General features: G+C 41.2%; 1 protein-coding gene and 1 long non-coding RNA gene across 2 annotated transcripts in view; one reads left to right on the forward strand and one right to left on the reverse strand.

Annotated features, from left to right (window-relative positions):
• Nucleotides 1–6,979: 6,979 nt before the first annotated feature.
• On the reverse strand, nucleotides 6,980–10,508 carry pou3f3a (POU class 3 homeobox 3a). The gene is made up of 2 exons (XM_064944057.1): nucleotides 10,444–10,508; nucleotides 6,980–9,994 (listed from the first exon to the last, which is right to left on the reverse strand). The coding sequence occupies exon 2, from the start codon at nucleotides 9,250–9,252 to the stop codon at nucleotides 7,960–7,962; it is 1,293 nt and encodes a 430-aa protein (XP_064800129.1). The 5' UTR covers nucleotides 9,253–9,994; nucleotides 10,444–10,508; the 3' UTR covers nucleotides 6,980–7,959.
• A 14-nt stretch (nucleotides 10,509–10,522) lies between these two features.
• The window catches only part of LOC135519024 (uncharacterized), a 13,492-nt gene continuing 3,244 nt past the window's right edge, over nucleotides 10,523–20,770 (forward strand). The window contains exons 1-2 of the long non-coding RNA XR_010452243.1: nucleotides 10,523–10,570; nucleotides 19,911–20,035. This is a non-coding gene — a long non-coding RNA (uncharacterized LOC135519024). The remainder of the gene's footprint in view (nucleotides 10,571–19,910; nucleotides 20,036–20,770) is intronic.

Genomic DNA, 20,770 nt, shown 5'->3' on the forward strand with positions numbered 1-20,770 from the left:
TTAAGTTGTTCCAAACGTAAAATTTCGATGTGTTTAAGGTTCAATGTAGGGATTAATTTCGATTTTTCTAAGGTTAGGATTAAGTTTAGGCATTAACTTTGACTTCTTAAGGTTAGGATTAAGTTTAGGCATTAACTCAGGATTCTTAAGGTTAGGCATTAACTCTGAATGGTTAAGGTAAGGGTTAAGGTTTAGGATATAGACTTAAAACAAAAATATGCCCAACAGCCAAACCTGTCAGCGCTCACGTTTTCCCCCTCCGTTTTCCACCTCCCGACCAGACATGGATGGACGTCAAATACTGACTTGTGTCATGGGGGACCTTCCTACGCGAATGGGATGTAGCCTTGGCTGTGCTTATATGACTATAGTCTCAAAGACTAACTAAGCTTAGCATTCTCACTATTAGACCAACTAAAATATAGAGGCTATTTTTTAAGGACAGCATAGCCTACAATACAGCAGGTTATTGAACTCAGGACTGGGATAAATCAGAGACCTTACTTAGCCTAATACAAATTTACAGTAATCGACCAATGGGTTATAGGCTTTAACAAAATAATAATGGTTGTAGTCCAACTCACAATGTAAACTTTTATTGAATAGGCCATTTCGTCTATTTTATTGACAGTCTTAACATAAACGGAATGTATAAAAACAATGTTCCCAATCCAAGAATGCCTAGCAACTATTAAGAGAAATTGAAAAACATTGTTACAATTAGCCCATTTAAGCGTACAGTAACGAATTAGCATATCACAATTTCAGGCTGTCACGTCCTGACCGTAGTTCCTTTTTTTATGTCTCTATTTTAGGTTGGTCAGGGCATGAGTTGGGGTGGGCATTCTATGTTTTGTTCTATGTTTGTATTTCTATGTGTTTGCCCTGGTATGGTTCCCAATCAGAGGCAGCTGTCAATCGTTGTCTCTGATTGAGAACCATACTTAGGCATCCTGGTTTCTACCCTTGAGTTGTGGGTAGTTGTTTTCTGTTGTGTGTCTGCACCAGCCAGACCTGTTTCGGTCGTTCGCGTTGTTATTTTTGGGATTTCAGTGTTCATTAAATAAATATGGACATATACCACGCTGCACCTTGGTCCTCTCCTTCCAACAGCCGTTACACAGGCTTCCAAAATGTATTACATTTAAATGATGAAACTCAAACAACTTCTGAACAAGAATAATCATTTCAGATTCATGTGCGGGAGAAAAACAACATACTGTATATACAGTTAGAAGTGGAAAGTTTACAAACACTGAGGTTGGAGTCATTCAAACTCCTTTTTCAGCCACTCCACAAATGTCTTGTTATTAACAAACTACAGTTTTGGCAAGTCGATCAGGAGATCTACTTTGTGCATGACACAAGTCATTTTTCCAACAATTGTTTACAAACAGATTATTTCACTTATTCACTTATAATTCACTGTATCACAATTCCAGTATATTGGGTGAATTTTGGCCCATTGCTCCTGTCAGAGATGGTGTAACTGAGCCAGGTTTGCAGGCCTCTTTGCTCGCACACATGCTTTTTCAGATCTGCCCAACAAATTATTTATGGGATTGAGGTCAGGGCTTTGTGATGGACACTCCAATACCTTGACTTTGTTGTCCTTAAGCCACTTTGCCACAACTTTGGAAGTATGCTTCGGGTCATTGTCCATTTGGCAGATCCATTTGTGACCAAGCTTTAACTTCCTGACCGATGTCTTGAGATGCTACTTCAATATGGACTTGTGGAGTGGACTTCTAGTCCGACTCAGGAGGCATGCACACCATCCACTGCTTCCAAGTATATTGCTCGCTAATTTTCAGTCTCTGGATAATAAAGTAGATGAGCTCAGGGCAAGGATCTTCTTCCAGAGAGACATCAGGGATTGTAACATAGTCTGTTTCATGGATACATGGCACTCTCGGGATATTCAGCCATCTGGGTTTTCAGTACATGACACAGACAGGAATAAAGATCTCTCCGGGAAGAAAAAAGGTGGGTGTGCATGTTTCATGATTAAACACTCATGGTGTGATTATGATAACATATAGAAATTCAAGTCCTTTTGTTCACCTGACCTAGAATACCTCACAATCAAATGTCGACCATATTACCTCCCAAGAGAATTCTCTTCAGTTATAGTCACAGCCATGTATATTTCCTCTCAAGCCTATACCACGAACGGCCCTCAAAGAACTACACTGGACTTTATGCAAACTGGAAACCACATATCCTGAGGCCACATTTATTGTAAGTGATGGTTTTAATTAACAAAGCAAATTTGAGGAAAACGCTACCGAAGTTCTACAAACACATTGACTGTAATACTGGCACGAGTAAAACTTTGGACCACTGCTACTCAACGAAATGCCTACAAGGCCCTACCCCACCCTCAATCTGATCATGACTCCATTTTGCTCCTTCTTTCCTGTAGGCAGAAACTCAAACAGGAAGTACCCGTGCTAAGGTTTATTCAATGCTGGTCTGACCAATCGGAATCCATGCTTCAAGAATGTTTTGATCACGAGGACTGGAATATGTTCCAGGTAGCCTCTGAGAATAACATCGCCGAATACACGGATACGGTGACTGAGTTTATCAGGAAGTGTATAGGAGATGTTGTACCCACTGTGACTATTAGAACCTACCCAAACCAGAAACTGTGGATAGATGGCAGCATTCATGCAAAACTGAAGGCACGAACCACTGCATTTAACCATGGTAAGATGACCGGGAATATGGACGAACACAAACAGTGTAGTTATTCCCTTCGTAAAGCAATCAAACAGGCAAAATGTCAGTACAAAGAAAAAGTGGTCTCGATTCAACAGCTCAGACACGAGACGTATGTGGTCTACAGACAATCACGGACCACAAAGGGAAAACCAGACACGTCGCGGACACTGACATCTTGCTTCCGGACAAGCTAAACACCTTCTTCACCCACTTTAAGGATAACACAGTGCCACCGACGTGGCCTGCTACCAAGGCCTGTGGGCTCACCTTCTCCATGACAGACGTGAGTAAGACATTTCAGCGTGTTAACCCTCGCAAGGCTTCCAGCCCAGATGACATCTAGCTGCGTCAACAGAGCATGCACAGACCAGCTGGCTGGAGTGTTTACGGACATATTCAAACTCTCCCTATCCCAGTCTGCTGTCCTCATTTGCTTCAAGATGTCCACCATTGTTCCTGTACCCAAGAAAGCAAAGGTAATTTAACTAAATGACTGTCGCCCCATAGTATTCCCTTCTGTCATCATGAAGTACTTTGAGAGGCTGGTTAAGGATCATATCACCTTACCTGACACCCTGTTCAATTTGCATACCGCCCCAAAAGATCCACAGACAATGTAATCGCCTTCGCACTGCACACTGTCCTATCCCATCAGGACAAGAGGAATACCTATGTAAGAATTCTGTTCATTGACTATAGCTCAGCATTCAACACCATAGTACCCTCCAAACTCATCAATAAGCTTGGGGCTCTGGGTCTGAACTCCGCCCTGTGCAACTGGGTCGTGGACTTCCTGATGGACCGCCCCCAGATGGTGAAGGTATAAAACAACACCTCCACTTCACTGATCCTCAACACAGGGGTTGAGGATAAGTGAAGGATCACAATGGTGCGTGCTCAGTCCCCTCCTGTTCTCGCTGTTCACCCATGACTGCGTGGCCACGCATTCCTCCAACTCACTTCCTCCATCATCAAGTTTGCAGACAACACAACAGTAGTAGGCCTGATTACCAACAATGACGAGGTAGCCTACAAGGAGGAGGTGAGGGCCCTGGGAGAGTTGTCCCAGGAAAATAACCTCTCACTCAACATCAAAGGAGCTGATCGTATACTTTAGGAAACAGCAGAGGGAGCACACCCATCTCCACATCGACGGGACCGCAGTGGAGATGGTGGAAAGCTTCAAGCTCCTCTGCGTATACATCACTGACGATCTGAAAGAGTCCACCCACACAGACAGTGCGATGAAGAAGGTGTTACAGCACCTCTTCAACCTCAGGAGGCTGAAGAAATGTGTCTTGGCACCTAAACCCAAACTTTTACAGATGCACAATTGAGAGCATCCTGTCAGTATCACCACTTGGTATGATGGGGTGGCAAGTAGCCTAGTGGTTAGAGCATTGGACTAGTATCCAAAAGGTTGTACGATTAAATTCCAGAGCTGACAAGGTAAAAATATGTTGATTTACCCCTGAACAAGGCAGTTAACCCACTGTTCATACACTGTCATTGAAAATAAGAATTTGTTAAATAAAGACTGACTTTCCTAAATAAAGTTTAAATTAAACTTCACTGCCCACAAACGCAGGGCTCTCCAGAGGGTGGTGTGGTCTACCCAATGCATCACTATGGGCAAGCTAATTGCTCTTCAGGACATCTACAGCACCTGATGTCACAGGAAGGCCAAAAAGGACATCAACCACCTGAGCCACAGCCTGTTCACCCTGCTATCATCCAGGAGGTGTGGTCAGTACAGGTGCATCAGAGCTGGGACTGATAAACAGCTTCTATCTTAAGGTCATCAGACTGTTAAATGGCCTACATGCGGTTACCAACTCTGCACCTTAGAGGCTGTTGCCCTACATGTACAGTTGAAGTAATAAGTTTACAAACACTTAGATTGGAGTCATTAAAACTTGCTTTTCAACCACTCCACAAATGTCTTGTTTAACAAACTAAAGTTTTGGCAAGTCGGTTTGGACATCTACTTTGTGCATGACACAAGTCATTTTTCCAACAATTGTTTACAGACAGATTATTTCACTTACAATTCACTGTATCACAATTCCAGTGGGTCAGAAGTTTACATACAGTAAGTTAACTGTGCCTTTAAACAGCTTGGAAAATTCCAGAAAATGATGTCATGGCTTTAGAAGCTTCTGATAGGCTAATTGACATAATTTGAGTCAATTGGAGGTGTACCTGTAAATGTATTTCAAGGCCTACCTTCAAACTCAGTGCCTCTTTGCTTGACATCATGGGAAAATCAAAAGAAATCAGCCAAGACCTCAGAAAAACATTGTAGACCTCCACAAGTGTGGTTCATTCTTGGGAGCTATTTCTAAACGCCTGAAGGTACCACGGTCATCTGTACAAACAATAGTACACACGTATAAACACCATGTGACCATGCAGCCGCCATACCTATCAGGAAGGAGATGTGTTCTGTCTCCAAAAGATTAACGTACTTTGGTGCAAAAAGTGAAAATTAATCCCAGAACAACAGCAAAGGACCCTTTGAAGGTGCTGGAGGAAAGAGGTACAAAACTATCTACATCCACAGTGAAAACGAGTCCTATATCGACATAACCTGAAAGGCCGCTCGGCAAGAAAGAAGCCACTGCTCAAAAACCGCCATAAAACCGCAAATGGGTCTTCCAAATGGACAATGACCCGAAGCATACTTCAAAAGTTGTGACAAAATTACTTAAGGACAACAGAGTCAAGGTATTGGAGTGGCAATCACAAAGTCCTGACCTCAATCCTATAGAAGATTTGTGGGCAGAACTGAAAAAGCATGTACGAGCAAGGAGGCCTGCAAACCTGACTCAGTTACACCAGCTCTCACCCAACTTATTGTGGGAAGCTGGTGGAAGGCTACCTGAAACCTTCGAACAAATTTAAACAATTTAAAAGCAATGCTACCAAATACTAATTGAGTGCATGTAAACTTCTGAACCACTGGGAATGTGATGATAGAAATAAAAGCTGAACTAAATCATTCTCTTTACTATTATTCTGACATTTCACATTTTTTAAATAAAGTGGTGATCCTAACTGACCTAAAAACAGGGAATTTCTACTTGGATTAAATGTCAGGAATTGTGAAAAACTTAGTTTAAATGTATTTGGATAAGGTGTATGTAAACTTCTGACTTCAACTGTATATACATAGACTTGGAATCACTGTCCCCTTTAATAATGGAACACCAGTCCCTTGAATAATGTTTAAATAAAGTATTCATACTGCTTTACTCATCTCATATGTTTATACTTTATTCTATTCTACTGTATTTTAGTCAATGCCACTCCAACATTACTCCATGTAATTTTATATATTTCTGAATTCCATTATTTTACTTTAATATTAATGTGTATTGGAGCTTGGAACGCAAGCATTTCGCTAATCCATAATAACATCTGTGGTATGATCATCCGCGAAATGTGAATCTTTCACAGGTGGATGGTGTGTTTTTTCCCACGCCAAGAAACAAGTTTGAACTTCTCAAAACTAGTACAAATGGTATATTTACAGAGATCCCAAACAGTCCACGGGCACCATAGCTAGCATTATTGTTAATTCAATAGGCCTGTAACAGCCTATAGGCATAGCAATGTGACCAAAAGCAATTAGACTTGGTTTGTCCTATACCTCAAGATTTTTCAGGCCGCTATTCGGGTGTTTCTTTACACAACCGACAGGACAAATAAAGACAACAGACAATTTGGCCTATTGTTTTTTTCCATTTTGGTCAGCAAAAACTATAGGCGAATGAATAGGCCTAGTCATTAAACACAAAACAGATCAACAACGTCGTATAGCCTAATAAAAAACGAACGCATCATTAGTTCTAGTTCTAAGAAAAACATTACACAAATAATAAAATGTAGACTGCATTTACAGTACATTGCATTAAAAGAGCATATCCTGAAAAACAGGAATACACTAACATAATTCCACTAGTCTATTAGACCAAAAACACACTCCAAAGTTTGTATTTTTTTCCATAAATGTCCTTTTTGCGCTCCCCTGCATGTATATCCTATAGCGGATTAATTCAATGAAGTTGAACTTTTTTAGGTTGGTATGTTGGGTGGCAAGTTTTCTTCTCACATCAGTAGGTCAGAATGAGCAGCACCGCCCGCCCTACAAGACAGGGTCTCGATTAGGCCTTTGTCGAATGTTTTGCAAATCAGATCTTCAAAGTTGGCCGATAGTACTTTTGGTGTGCTGACATTGAAAACACAATGGTATCCGTTATGACAAATTTATTGTTCTCAATAATCCTTCATGAAATAACCACTTAAAATATATTAGGCTACTGTCAAAATCATCACATAGAAGTATACAAGGCTATAACAAACAACAATGACGTCAGCTTTTGGGAATTCTCCTTTGAACATAACATGTAGGCAGGCATAGGCCTATCATCATCACTGCAATAACAGTCTAATCATAACAAACTTGAATAAAAGGGTTAAGTTAGCAATACCACATAATGCAAAGTTGAGGGTAAATAAAGTATTGCTAATTATAGTACATAAATTATATGGTAGCATTAGAACAGAAGGTCAGCATGGTGAAAAAGATTCAGATTCTTAAAAATATTCTATCATAACTTGTTTGTAAAAACAAAACAAAAGCATTTAAGTGGGAATGTAATGTGACCCCCTTCAGCTACAGAAGGGAACATTTCCAATAAGAATTAGTGCTGCAAAAAAAGTGTCGTTGATTTAGTTTGTTCTAAAATAGGCCCACACAATATGACATATTACAAAATAACAAGGGCATCATGGGGAGATGTTAAAGCGTATCGCTATCTTTCACATGGGGCCGAAGATGGGGCAGAGAACTGAAACAATCATTTTGGTTCAAAATAAAATAAAAGGGAAAGATATAGTTTGTGAAACACACACACACACACACTTTATTGTAACATATAACAGGCTAAAAACGGATTAAGATTGTCCATTCGACAATGTGTTGCCTAATATCGCATGTTTTAATTTCTAACTTTCCTAAGAGAACATACCAGACACACTGTTGATCAGGATGGAGTAATGTGGATGGGGAAGATTTTTGTTTTGTTTCATTGTTTCATGTAGGCCTAAAAGTAACTGTTCCCGCTTGGCACACGTAAAATATCATTTATCTTGCTAGTATTTTCCCAGCCCTGACAGTGTCTTATTTCAGCCCTCCAAAATATAATTGTTTGGTGTTCTGTTTATTTCTCACGTATCGCTGAACATTCGCTTGCAGTCCATGGAAGGTGACGGTGTGCCTGCGCTCATGTTGTCGACCTGAGAGTACTCGTCCTCCGGGCTGTGTGGCACCCCCGGCGGCGTCATCCTCTTCTCCTTCTGCCTGCGGTTGCAGAACCAGACCCGGACCACCTCCTTCTCCAGCTGCAGACTGTCCGCCAGAGAGGTGATCTCCTGGGCTGCTGGTTTGGGGCTTTTGAGAAAGTGGCTCTCCAAAGCTCCTTTGACGCTCACCTCGATGGACGTGCGCTTTTTCCTCTTCCTGCCCTGCGCCGCGATCTTATCGATGCTGGTGGGGCTACCGGTGGTCGAGTCAGCTTCCTCCAGCCATTTGTTGAGCAGCGGCTTCAGCTTGCACATGTTCTTGAAGCTCAGCTGCAGGGCCTCGAACCTGCATATCGTGGTCTGTGAGAAGACGTTTCCGTACAGGGTGCCCAGCGCCAATCCCACGTCCGCTTGTGTAAAGCCCAATTTGATCCTGCGCTGTTTGAACTGTTTGGCGAAGTGCTCCAGGTCGTCCGAGGTTGGCGTATCCTCGTCGGACTGAGCGTCATGGCTCACCCCGACGTGGTGCTGCGGATGATGTGGATGCTGGTGGTGGTGGTGGTGATGGTGATGATGGTGGCTGCCGTGGTCGAGATCAGGGGATTCCCCCCTCACCATCCCCGGGTGCATCAGGCTTCTACTACCCGGTGAGCTGAGCATCCCGTTAACCGTGAATCCCCCGGGCTGGGAGTAAATCAGCGACTGTTGCTGCTGCTGCCCTTCGGAGATGCTGGATATGTGAGCGGCTGAGGTGCCTCCCCAGGCTCCTGGGTGTGCCTGGTGGGAGCCCAGATGTGAAGACCTGTGGTGTAGAGCGGAGCCCGAGTGCAGGTCCTCTCTGCCGGAGTTTCTCTTCACGTCCTGCAGCTGCGGGCTGTCTGTCATTCCCACCGGACCGGGAGACCAAGGAGAACCGGCTTCGGCAGCTGCCACTGCGGCTGCTGCAGCGGCGGCGTGTGGCATGGATGTCACCCACTGGTGGGCATGGCTTAACATGTGTCCCCCGTTGCTCGTCGCAATAGCGCCCTGCATAAAGTCACTCTGCACCATCTTCACCGAAGAGTCCCCTCTGTATCCGTCCGACACCGAGGTGACAGCGGTGCTCCCCGGCTGCATGTCACCGATCCCCCGGTCTGAGTGCACGATGGAGCCGGTGGAAAGGATCCTATTGCTGGCCAGGTATGGACTGGAGGTGGCTGTTGCCATTCCCCAAACCATAAAGCCTGTGATTGATCTCCCTCTTCCCTCGTTGGATCAATTTATCTTCTCAAAAATAGTGCTCTAATCCAATAAAAATGTTTTAAAATTTTGAGAAAGCGTGTTGAATGTTATACTATCCCATAAAATGGAGATAAAAAATGCCAACTAATCCATCGAAAAGATTAACAAAAATGCAAATTAAAGTTGTTGTTTTGTTTATCTATTAGTAGGCGTATGAAAATGTATTCACGTTCCACCAGTTTAAAGGCAGCGATTGGTGAATATAAATGTATCTTTATGCATTCAGTAGGATTTTTATTTTATTTTTAAGAATTAAAATATGAAAAGTTTTGGTTTTCTGCTGGACGTATATATTCAGTAAACTCCCACAAAAGGACGCTCTCTTCTAGGATCCTTATCGAAGGAGGCTTGTCGGAAAAACACCACTCTTCTCCGCTTCTGCTCTTCGAAGCTGAAGTGTTGGAAGCTACACGATTCCAAATGACACAACGGTCTACATAAATGATTTTATCTATTTTCTTCCTTCACTCTTTTTCTCCTTCCATCTGACACTTCTACCCGTTCCTCTCTGGAAGCGAGTGTTTACCCTGTGCCATGCGTGCGCACGCCTTTCCCATCTTCCCCCAATTACCAGCGGAAATAGAGAGCAGGACTCCTGTTGATTGGACGATACACAAAGAGGGGTTGACACGTCTTGAGAGCTGTGCTGCCTCGGGTGCTCTAGGTAAGGTTCCCTTTTCTGAAGAAAAGAAATTACAGACTCATTGATTAGATGATAATATAGGCTAATATATAATATTGACATAGGCTATCATAGCGTACCCTGCATTATTATTAATATTTAACGTTATATTTACCTAATGATATTAGTATTGTAGCATTTAGAACACAGTAACAAAATTGTAATTAGCCTAATCAAGAAACAATCAAATGAAATGACCCCAATATCATGGGGATTGAAGAGAAACTCTCCATTCTAACGGAGAGAGAGAAGCCCCATGCAAACAAGGCCAAATTGTGCAGTCCTTTGGGGATTGGAGGGAAACACTGACTCTTGCCATTCTCGCCAGTCAGGGATCTCATGTCAGGCCCAAACAGCGCAACAGATCTATGTTGTTCCTCCTCTGTCTAATAGCGCAGAGCGGAGGGGGCTGTGTCAAGGGTATAAGGTCGGCTCTGGATACACACCCAGGGGTTCTGTACGCCACTTGCATCTTAATGCCCTCTCTTTTTTCTACTGAAGCAGGACCCACTGGGTGTGAGGCACGGGCGAGTGCGGGTGAGGGTGCAATATTTACATTTACACAGGATCGAGGTAAGCCAGCATGTAGAGTCCTTTAGTTTTTTCAATCTCCGGGAGAAATGTTATTTTAATAGTATGTTTCCAGAGTGTGTGCGAGTGACGGTAAGCTAAATCATAACCTTTCTAATATTTCTAGCCACAAGATTTTCCCAGTCTTAGAAACCGAAACTCTCAACACAGGGAGCTTTCTTTGAATTGAAAGAAGAGAAATTGCACACAACCAGGTGCAGGCTAATACATTTGCAGCCAAAACTGAAGTTTTCCTTCCCGGAACATTTCTCTTGGATCTGATTCAAAAATGTTGGGGGAGGAGAAAGAAAAAGTGAACATTTGTGTGTAGCCTTCATAGGCTACAAGGATACACTTTTAGAAGAAAAGGTTCCTTATAGAACAAAAGGGTTCTATTTTACTGGGTTCTTTTTTCAGAACTCTAGAGGTTCTTCACTGAACCAAAATGTTTCCATGTAGAACCCTGCATGGTGCCATACGGGGCCAACGACAGAGGAATGTTTTGAGGATGTGAACCCAGCAGCCCTCCATTTGTCAGATCAATTGGGCCCATTTTTTTTCTAGCCCCTGGCCCGGGTTTTGAACCGGCCGCCTTTCGCAGGTCCAACTCCTGCCACCGGTCCAAATCCTTTGCTGCTGGGCTACCTACTGCCAGTACAGTCTGGGTTGCAGAGAGAAAAAAAGAGCAACAATATGAGTTAATCTTCGGAAATATACGTGAGTTAATCTTCAAAAAATGAAGACAAAGCGTTATGCAGACATATAGCCTAATTATTATGATGTAGAAAAACAACTTACATGCAGTTGTCGTCAGCAGCAGCCGAAAAATAAATCCTCTGCCTCTGATAGTTCAGAGTTACTGCCAGTCTGAGTAAAACATAGATAGTGTGTTAAAAGTCATGTAATGATTAACTAGGCCATTGAATCACCAACATTTATTATAAATGTATACAGTAGACTACTTCCTCTGTCAGCAACAGCCTTCTAATGGCTTCATGAAACATAGTCCCCTTAATTGACTCCACAGTTATACTGAAATAAAATTAACAATTAGCTAATTGCCATATCAGGTTGGGTCTGTAGCTGTATTTGGCATATCCCATAATAACAAATAATGTTTATTTGAAAGGGTTAGCTGGTAAAATTGGCAAATTAAAGTTGCCTATCTTTTTCTGTTTAGCTAGCTAGGCAAGTTAATAAACAAGCTCAAATTCTAATAACAAAATAACAAAATAACTAAATAAGTTCAGGAGCAGACATTGAATATCCCTTTGAGCATGGTGCAGTTAGTAATTATACTTTGAATTGTGTATCAATACACCCAGTTACAGGCACCCTTCATAAGATACAGGCGCCCTTCATAACTCAGTTGCCAGAGAGGAAGGAAACAGCAGATTTCACCATGAGGCCAATGGTGATTTTAAAATGGTTACAGAGTTTAATGGCAGTGATAGGAGAAAACTGAGGATGGATCAACAACATCGCAGTTACTCCACAATACTAACATAAATGACAGAGTGAAAATAAGGAAGCCTGTACAGAATAAAAATAGTTATTCCAAAACATGCATACTGTTTGCAATAAGGCACTAAAGTAATACTGCAAAAAATGTGACAAAGATATTCACTTTTTGTCCTGAATACAAAGCGTTATGTTTGGGGCAAATCCAACACAACACATCACTGAGTACCACTCTTCATATTTTCTAGTATGGTGGTGGCTGCATCATGTTATGGGTATGCTTGTCATCAGCAAGGACTAGGGAGTTTTTTAGGATAAAATGAAACGCAATAGAGCTTAGCACAAGAAAATCCTAGAGGAAAACTTGGTTCAGTCTACTTTCCACCAGACACTGGGAAACGAATTCACCATTCAACAGGAATATTACCCCAAACACAAGGCCAAATATACACTGTTGCTTACCAAGTCGACAATGAGTGTTCCTGAGTGGCCTAGTTACAGTTTTGACTTAAATCGGATTTAAAATGTATGGCAAGACTTGAAAATGGCTGTCTAGCAATGACCAACAACCAACTTGACAGAGGTTAAATATTTTTTTTGTAAGAATAATGTACAAATATTGTACAATCCAGGTGTGCAAAGCTCTTAGAGACTTACCCAGAAAGATTCATAGCTGTAATCGTTGCCAAAGGTGATTATGACATGTAGCGTATTGACTCAGGGGGTTGAATACTTATATAATCAAGATATATTAGTGTTTTATTTCAAATAAAATGTTGGAATTTTTTCTTCCACTTTGACATTACAGAGTATTTTGTGTAGATAGTAAAACAACACACAATTCAATCCATTTTAATCCCACTTTGTAACACAACAACATGTGGAAGTCACGGGGTGTGGATACTTTCGGAAGCCACTGCAGAACCCGTTCTCCTCCAAAGAACCAAAGGGTTCTATATAGACCCCAAATAACCCATTTTTGTAAGAGTGTAACCTTGCATGCCAGAGCTTTGCATAAGTTCGATTTGTGCACTCAAGTTAGGCCTTAAACTTGAAAAAAAAAACTTGTATTGTATTGTATTGTGTTCTATTAATTTACTGTTAAATTGTATTCCAGGACAAACTGTCAGAATTATGGTGCATGTAGGCTAAACGGAATCCAATGCACAATACAACCGAGCACTTTTCCCCCTTCTCCTATTCAAATCACCATGGTAACCGGGTAGGGGTGTTTAGTATGTCTTCCCATCAATAGGGCGAGCTGCCCTCCCTACGCGAGGGCATTCAGTTTTAACCCGCGAGAAACGCAGCAGTATCAGAATAGGAACCCACAGGCGACACGAGAATTCAATGCATGGAAGAAGACAAAAATATAAGTATTTAAAGTCATCAATGTTGGTTTTCAATCGAGAGCTATTCAATGGACCTGGATTGCACAAATCCTCATAACCCAGGATGGGGTCCTTATAGACTAGACCTAAGCCTACATGTGGCGGCGGAATGTTCGGTATTCCGTTGAATCAAATTACATGGCAGGTATGCTTTTTATGTATATATATAATTTAAAAAATAAATAACTAATAATAAACATAATAAATGAACGAACAATTTCAACATGGAGGTGTAGGCTATTTCAACCCTATAAAAACGACACCAAACCAACAGACTAATGTAACAATAAAATAATAGTTAAGCAAATAACAATATTGATGATTACAATAACAATAATAATTTATACTAATATTATTAATAATAAGAACAATTGTTTATTTATTAGGCTGCAACAAAAACGGATATATTTACTGTTAGCTTACGTAATATTAGAATTCAATAGTTAAGCTATATATATATATATAGAGAGAGAGAGCGTTTATTGCGTGTTTATAGCTAGTATGGAACTACGACAAAGTTTTTTGATCGTATTACAGTGTCCTGCTGGATCAATACAATTTGAGAATTTTATCATTTTATGTCCCCCCCCCCCTCACGAAAAGTTTATTATTGCTACTATTAGGCCGTCATCACAAACAGGAAGGCATTCCATGGTAAAAGTCAATCATCCAAGCGAAATGCAACCATAAAGTCCGGATATCATTACATTGTTTATCTAATTACCGACGAGCAAACGGGTACATTTTACTACACTTAAGGGAACGCGTAATGTACTGCGCTCACCTCATTCACACACCACTTTAGCTTATCATGGTTTATGCATTCATAAACCGCCCTCAGACGCACGGCGATCATTTATTTAATACTACCATAACTTCCACCGGTACACTCTTAGAAAAAAAGGTGCTATCTGGAACCTTAAAAGTTTCTTGGGCTGTCCACAAAGGAGAACCCAAGTAGAACCATTTTGGTTCCATGTAGAACCCTTTCCACAGAGGGTTTTTACATGGAACCCAAAAGGGTTATTCAAAGAGTTCTCCTATTATGGGCACAGCCGAATAACAATTTTGAAAACCTTTTTTCTGAGGTTGTAGATATGCTTTGTCCTAATTTATTGTAGCATTCCTTACGAAAAACCATATTAATTTTAAATGTCATCACATGTGAAGTCTTCCAAACGCACATGTTTTCATGTGATCACATGTTATGTGAAGTTAATGTGATAACAGCTGACATGTACAAACGACTATCTGGAACTCATCTGAGAGTTCTGCTTCTGAGCCCTCACCCGCTATATAGGCCTACTAAATGATTGTAGATGTAGGCCTACTAAATGCTTGTAGATGTAGGCCTACTAAATGATTGTAGATGTAGGACTACTTAATGCTTGTAGATGTAGGACTACTTAATGCTTGGAGATGTAGGCCTGCTAAATGATTGTAGATGTAGGCCTACTAAATGCTTGTAGATGTAGCACTACTTAATGCTTGTAGATGTAGGACTACTTAATGCTTGTAGATGTAGGCCTACTTAATGCTTGTAGATGTAGGCCTACTTAATGATTGGAGATGTAGGCCTACTTAATACTTGTAGATGTAGGCCTACTTAATGATTGGAGATGTAGGCCTACTTAATGATTGGAGATGCAGGCCTACTTAATGCTTGTAGATGTAGGCCTACTTAATGCTTGTAGATGTAGGCTGCTTGTTTGTAGATGTAGGCCTACTTAATGCTTGGAGATGTATGCCTACTTAATGCTTGTAGATGTAGGCCTACTTAATATTTGGAGATGTAGTCCTACTTAATGCTTGTAGATGTAGGCCTACTTAATGCTTGTAGATGTAGCCCTACTTAATGCTTGTAGATGTAGGCCTACTTAATGCTTGTAGATGTAGGCCTACTTAATGCTTGTTTGTAGATGTAGGCCTACTTAATGCTTGGAGATGTAGGCCTACTTAATGCTTGTAGATGTTGGCCTACTTAATGCTTGGAGATGTAGTCCTACTTAATGCTTGTAGGTGTAGGCCTACTTAATGCTTGTAGATGTAGGCTGCTTGTTTGTAGATGTAGGCCTACTTAATGCTTGGAGATGTATGCCTACTTAATGCTTGTAGATGTAGGCCTACTTAATATTTGGAGATGTAGGCCTACTTAATGCTTGTAGATGTAGGCCTACTTAATGCTTGTAGATGTAGCCCTACTTAATGCTTGTAGATGTAGCCCTACTTAATGCTTGTAGTGGTAGGCCTACTTAATGCTTGTAGATGTAATGTAGGCCTACTTAATGCTTATAGATGTAGGCCTACTTAATGCTTGGAGATGTAGGCCTACTTAATGCTTGTAGATGTAGGCCTACTTAATGCATGTAGATGTAGGCCTACTTAATGCTTGTTTGTAGATGTAGGCCTACTTAATGCTTGGAGATGTAGGCCTACTTAATGCTTGTAGATGTTGGCCTACTTAATGCTTGGAGATGTAGTCCTACTTAATGCTTGTTTGTAGATGTAGACCTACTTAATGCTTGTTTGTAGATGTAGACCTACTTAATGCTTGTTTGTAGATGTAGGCCAACTTAAGGCTTGTAGATGTAGGCCTACTTAATGCTTGTAGATGTAGGCCTACTTAATGCTTGTAGATGTAGGCCTACTTAATGCTTGTAGATGTAGCCCTACTTAATGCTTGTTTGTAGATGTAGGCCTACTTAATGCTTGTTTGTAGATGTAGGCCAACTTAATGCTTGTAGATGTAGGCCTACTTAATGCTTGTAGATGTAGCCCTACTTAATGCTTGTTTGTAGATGTAGGCCAACTTGATGCTTGTAGATGTAGGCCTTCTTAAGGCTTGTAGATGTAGGCCTACTTAATGTTTGTAGATGTAGGCCTACTTAATGCTTGTAGATGTAGGCTTACTTAATGCTGGTTTCTAGATGTTCTGAATCACTATATGCTGTCTGTCAAGAACAGTCCAAGACTTGTATTCATCTTCATCACCACCATACATAATTAACACACACATGCAGAATCTTCGGTTACAATAGGAATGTACTTTTTTCTTAGATGCATGCACAATCTTCCAGGCCAAAACTTTCCTCTTCCTCGGACTAAAACACTCTGACATGGGGTGGGAGGGGTCCAAGTCCAGATGTGCATATGGGCACACTGATTGCCAGAAGCTAAAGGGCTTTGATGGACAGCTGAGATGGTGACATTGCTTTGGCAATGTTAACACGTTTCCCATGACAATAAAGGCCCTTGAATTGAAATGAATTGAATTGAAATATCACGCTATCGGGACTGCGGGGAACTAAGGCGACTGTGATGGAAGGTTAGGTCACAGAGTTTCTTAACCCAGAGAAGCAACATCGCGATTCTCTTATGCTTGGGAAGCAGACCTTACAGACCAGACAGGGGTTTGAGAAATCAATGAGAGAAGTGAAGACACCTTCTTCGCTATTAATTTTCTCGAAATCTAAAGGCACAACCTAGATCTGAGACACTGTCTAAAGTGGATCTGACAGCATTTTAGCAACATGAAATCCAATGCAAATCTGTTGATATACATCTGTTGATAATGTGTTTTCAACTTGCTAAACAAATAGCTACTTAAATAGATGCGCTATTCTATTAGCCACGTTTTGACTGATTTGTGATCATTGTCCTTGCCAGTTTGATTGCATTGACATTCCCAGCCTTTTTAAATTTATGAATTTTTTATTTCACCTTTATTTATTTAACCAGGTAGGCAAGTTGAGAACAAGTTCTCATTTACAATTGCGACCTGACCAAGATAAAGCAAAGCAGTTTGACACTTACAACAACAGAGTTACACATGGAGTAAAACAAACATTCAGTCAATAATACAGTAGAAAAATAAGTCTATATACAATGTGAGGAAATGAGGTGAGATAAGGGAGGTAAAGGCAAAAAAAAGGCCATGGTGGCAGAGTAAATACAATATAGCAAGTAAAACACTGGAATGGTAGATTTGCAGTGGAAGAATGTGCAAAGTAGAGACAGAAATAATGGGGTGCAAAGGAGCAAAATAAATGCAGTTTTTTTCGATTGCTAAACGATAGTAGGCACAACTGGAGTCACATGTGCAAAACTCTAACTACAGTCTGCACTACCAACAGTCACCTGAGCTAAACAGTTCACATCACCTGCAAAACTCATTCCAAGCAACACAACTCTTAACACATGGCTCAAAACACGCTCAGTGCAGCCAAACACTATGCACAACCCTCACTGAGATAACACACACTGTCACTCAGAACACACTGAGAGTAAAAACACTAGCATCAAACACCAATACAGAAAATACAAACTTTTCATCTTTACAGTTTGAACAATTTCAGTGACTTCATACAAAGTAATATTTTCTTCAAAGAAAAGAGTGACATTCTTTCACATGATTTATTAAATTTTTTAGAACATAACAATTCTTTAAGGTAAATGAAAATTAGCAGTTTGCTTCAATAGTCTGTAGTAATTTACGGAATTACAGTAATGAGAAAAAAAAGGTAGAAACTAAAAGTACATACTGTAATTCGAACAAATAATTTAGGGGCTAATCCTGCCTCTCTCTAGCATCAGGCCACAGGTTTTCTTCAACATCACATCTAATGTTTTCTCTTGCCATGCACCTGGGGAAGAACCTTCTGGAGTGCCTTATCCATCCCTGGCAGTCCTCTGGACTCGTGTCCTCACATCCGGCACGCATGGCTTCCAAAAGAGACATTTGGTCATGTGGGTGGTGACCAAACACTTTCCACTTCCAGGCAGAGAAAAACTCCTCTATTGGGTTGAGGAAGGGTGAATATGCAGGCAGGTACAAAACCATAAATCTGTGATGTGCTGCAAACCAATCTGTGACAGCTGCAGAGTGGTGAAAAGCAACGTTATCGCAAACTATGACAAAAACTTGGGGGTTTCTTACTGGCTCCCCCTGTTCTGCTGGCACTAGCTGAGCATAGAGCTGTTCTAGGAAAGCTATAAGCCTTTCTGTGTTGTATGGGCCAATGAGTGGTGTGTTGAGAAGCAAACCATCATTGGCCATTGCAGCCCACATGGTGATATTTCCCCCCCTTTGGCCTGGAACCTCCACAGTGGCCCTTTGACCTATAACATTCCTTCCTCTGCGCCGTGTTTTGGCATGGTTAAATCCAGCTTCATCAATAAATACAAATGAATGTGGTCTTTCCAGTGCTTCCACCTCCATTACTCTCTGAAAAACAGTAAGTGCACAGTTTTACTGTAGAAATGCTAGTTTTTTTTTTTACTGTAAATATTTTGTATAGCTGTGTACATAACCTTAGACGTCTTACCTGGACATATTGGTATCTTTGCTCTTTTACCCGTTCACTGTTTCCCTCGAACGGTACAGTGTATAACTGTTTCATTGTAACTTGGTGTTTCTTTAGGACTCAAGCAATAGTTGTTGTTTTGACAGAATTAACATTTTCAAATATATCATTATCAGCCAGCACTCTATCTTGAATCTCCCGCAGTTTTATTGCATTGTTGACAACAACCATGTCAACAATAGCATTTTCCTGCGCATCTGAAAATATTTTTCCTCTTCCCCCTGTTGGGGGCAGCCTTTGGGTCCTGTTGTAAAAATATATTTTACAGTCAAACTTACTGTAATATATATCTGTGTAAATATTCTATAATTGCAATACAAAATAGATTCCTTCAGTTTTCATTTACTGTAAGGATGTAACTCTCACCTGTTTGTATGATGGAAAATTCGCATTACAGATGCCACTGTGGATCTTTGCAGATTGGGTTGCACCCTCAACCCTGCCTCTCTCAATGAGAGACCATGGTTCACGACATGGTCTATAAGTGTAGCCCTTATTTCATCTGAAATAACAGCTCTTTGTCTTCTTTGTCTTCCTCCACGCATCCGCCCTCTCCCTGCCACCCTTCTCCCTCCACGAACCCATCTTCCTTGTTCCATTTCCAAAATGAGTCTTTCTGAGCTCTACCTATATATACTGTAATATGTGTGTGTGTTCACTAACAAGTCTAAAACAAGACACCTGCTTAGCCTTTCAGCTGAAATTGCAATCAGCAGTGTTTGAAAGGCACAAGGCTGAAATCTATTCCGTTTTGAATGTGTGGTTCACAGTTTTGACAGCAGTGTGTTAGCATTTGAACAAAGTGCTGTACATCCACAGTGTTGTGCAGGTTGTGGTTAAAGTCATGGAATAAGTGTGTAGAATTTTGAAAACTGTGTTCAAGCAATGAAAAACGAACTAGAGTTTGGTCCACATGAACTGCTGCTGTGCAGACTGTAGTTAGAGTTTTGCACATGTGACTCCAGTTGTGCCCACTGTCGTTTAGCAATCAAAAAAAACTGTAAATACAGTAGGGTAAGAGGTGGCTGTTTGGGCTAAATTATAGATGGGCTATGTACAGGCGCAGTAATCTGTGAGCTGCTCTGACAGCTGGTGCTTAAAGCTAGTGAGGGAGATATGTGTTTCCAGTTTCAGAGATTTTTGCAGTTCGTTCCAGTCATTGGCAGCAGAGAACTGGAAGGAGAGGCGGCCAAAGGAAGAATTGGTTTTGGGGGTTGACCAGAGAGATATACCTACTGGAGCGCGTGCTACAGGTGGGTGCTGCTATGGTGACCAGCGAGCTGTGATAAGGGGGGACTTTACCTAGCAGGGTCTTGTAGATGACCTGGAGCCAGTGGGTTTGGTGACGAGTATGAAGTGAGGGCCAGCCAACGAGAGCGTACAGTAGGCTGTATTTGTCCAAAATATTGAGTCATTGAATCTGAAATATCGCACCCAACCTCCTGAAAGTGACAAACTGACACGTTTTGATTTTCGTCAAAAACAACTTTATATCAATGGAGGGCCTTTGAGTTGACGGCACAATGGCAGTTCGGCGCGAGACGACCGGTACACCCGATGACGTGTTTCTGCTCATGAGCTTAGCCAGCCAACACCGCAATGAGTTCAAGTGTGATCAGGGATTTCTATTGGAGAAGCAATTTCTGCCTATCTTCACACTGTACTGTCTTTGGTTAGGTAGAGAGGTTTCTTACAACGTGTAAAGCAACAAGCGACAACATGAAACTACAAATGTGAAAACATGATCACGTGAAGGTTTCCAAACAAATGTTTTTTCTGTAAAGGGATGCAACATGCCTCATCATGGTATAATGGCTGTTGACAAAACAGAATAATAATGGTTTAATGACCTTTGTTAAATGATTTAAACCTGTGAGTTACCACTAGTTAGATTACACAATGTAGCCATTATGCAAACACCACCGACACACTCTATAATAGCCTTTGGTACCCCTCTCATCACACATATACAGGGCCAGGAGTTTTCT

This window comes from Oncorhynchus masou, chromosome 29 (assembly GCF_036934945.1).
Source record: "Oncorhynchus masou masou isolate Uvic2021 chromosome 29, UVic_Omas_1.1, whole genome shotgun sequence".
In the NCBI taxonomy this organism is placed as follows: domain Eukaryota; kingdom Metazoa; phylum Chordata; class Actinopteri; order Salmoniformes; family Salmonidae; genus Oncorhynchus; species Oncorhynchus masou.

What these genes read in the sequence shown, in the direction of transcription:
- pou3f3a (XM_064944057.1), bottom strand. Translation starts at nt 9,252, where the DNA reads ATGGTTTGGGGAATGGCAACAGCCACCTCCAGTCCATACCTGGCCAGC.